Source organism: Penaeus monodon, chromosome 32 (assembly GCF_015228065.2).
Source record: "Penaeus monodon isolate SGIC_2016 chromosome 32, NSTDA_Pmon_1, whole genome shotgun sequence".
Classification (NCBI taxonomy): Eukaryota; Metazoa; Arthropoda; class Malacostraca; order Decapoda; family Penaeidae; genus Penaeus; species Penaeus monodon.
Window position 1 is genome coordinate 6971838 of NC_051417.1, and position 488 is coordinate 6972325.

A 488-nucleotide genomic window follows, 5' to 3' on the forward strand; every position below is an offset into this window, starting at 1 on the left:
CCAGTTACCCAAGACCCCATGTTTTTCACACTTCACACTCCAAAAATTACAATTGAACTTATTTGAAACTATGGTATCCTATAAGCAATGCCACACATAACGGAAATAAATTTAGATTAACATGGGAACTATTTCAAGGTTTCTTAAAACCTAGTTGATACTACATGATCAGATGTGAAATACTTGAATTATTTAATCCTTTGATTTTTTTTGTAGTAGCCAGATACATTCCCAAGTTTTGTTTATGATTATCACTTTCTAAATGTATTGTTTTGGTGACTAACATACACACCTACTTAAGATTTTGTCTCCCCCCAGATCTATGACCCCAATGGTCAGTACATCTCGGTCTTGGAAATGGATGTACCTGTTCGCCGTCCTTCTGGCTTGTACCTGACCTCGAGTGGCAATCTGCTCATACTCAACTACTGGGAGAATTCTTTGGCAGCTTATCGCTTTCAGGAGATTGGGGATAATTCTTCTGTTTA

General features: G+C 37.3%; 1 protein-coding gene across 1 annotated transcript in view; it reads left to right on the forward strand.

The window, feature by feature from the left end:
• LOC119593528 (protein wech-like) overlaps positions 1–488 on the forward strand; it is a gene marked incomplete at its 5' end in the record, with an annotated part of 3913 nt that overhangs the window by 3164 nt on the left and 261 nt on the right. The window contains 1 exon segment of the mRNA XM_037942490.1: positions 319–483. Within this exon segment, the coding sequence (XP_037798418.1) occupies positions 319–483 (165 nt within the window).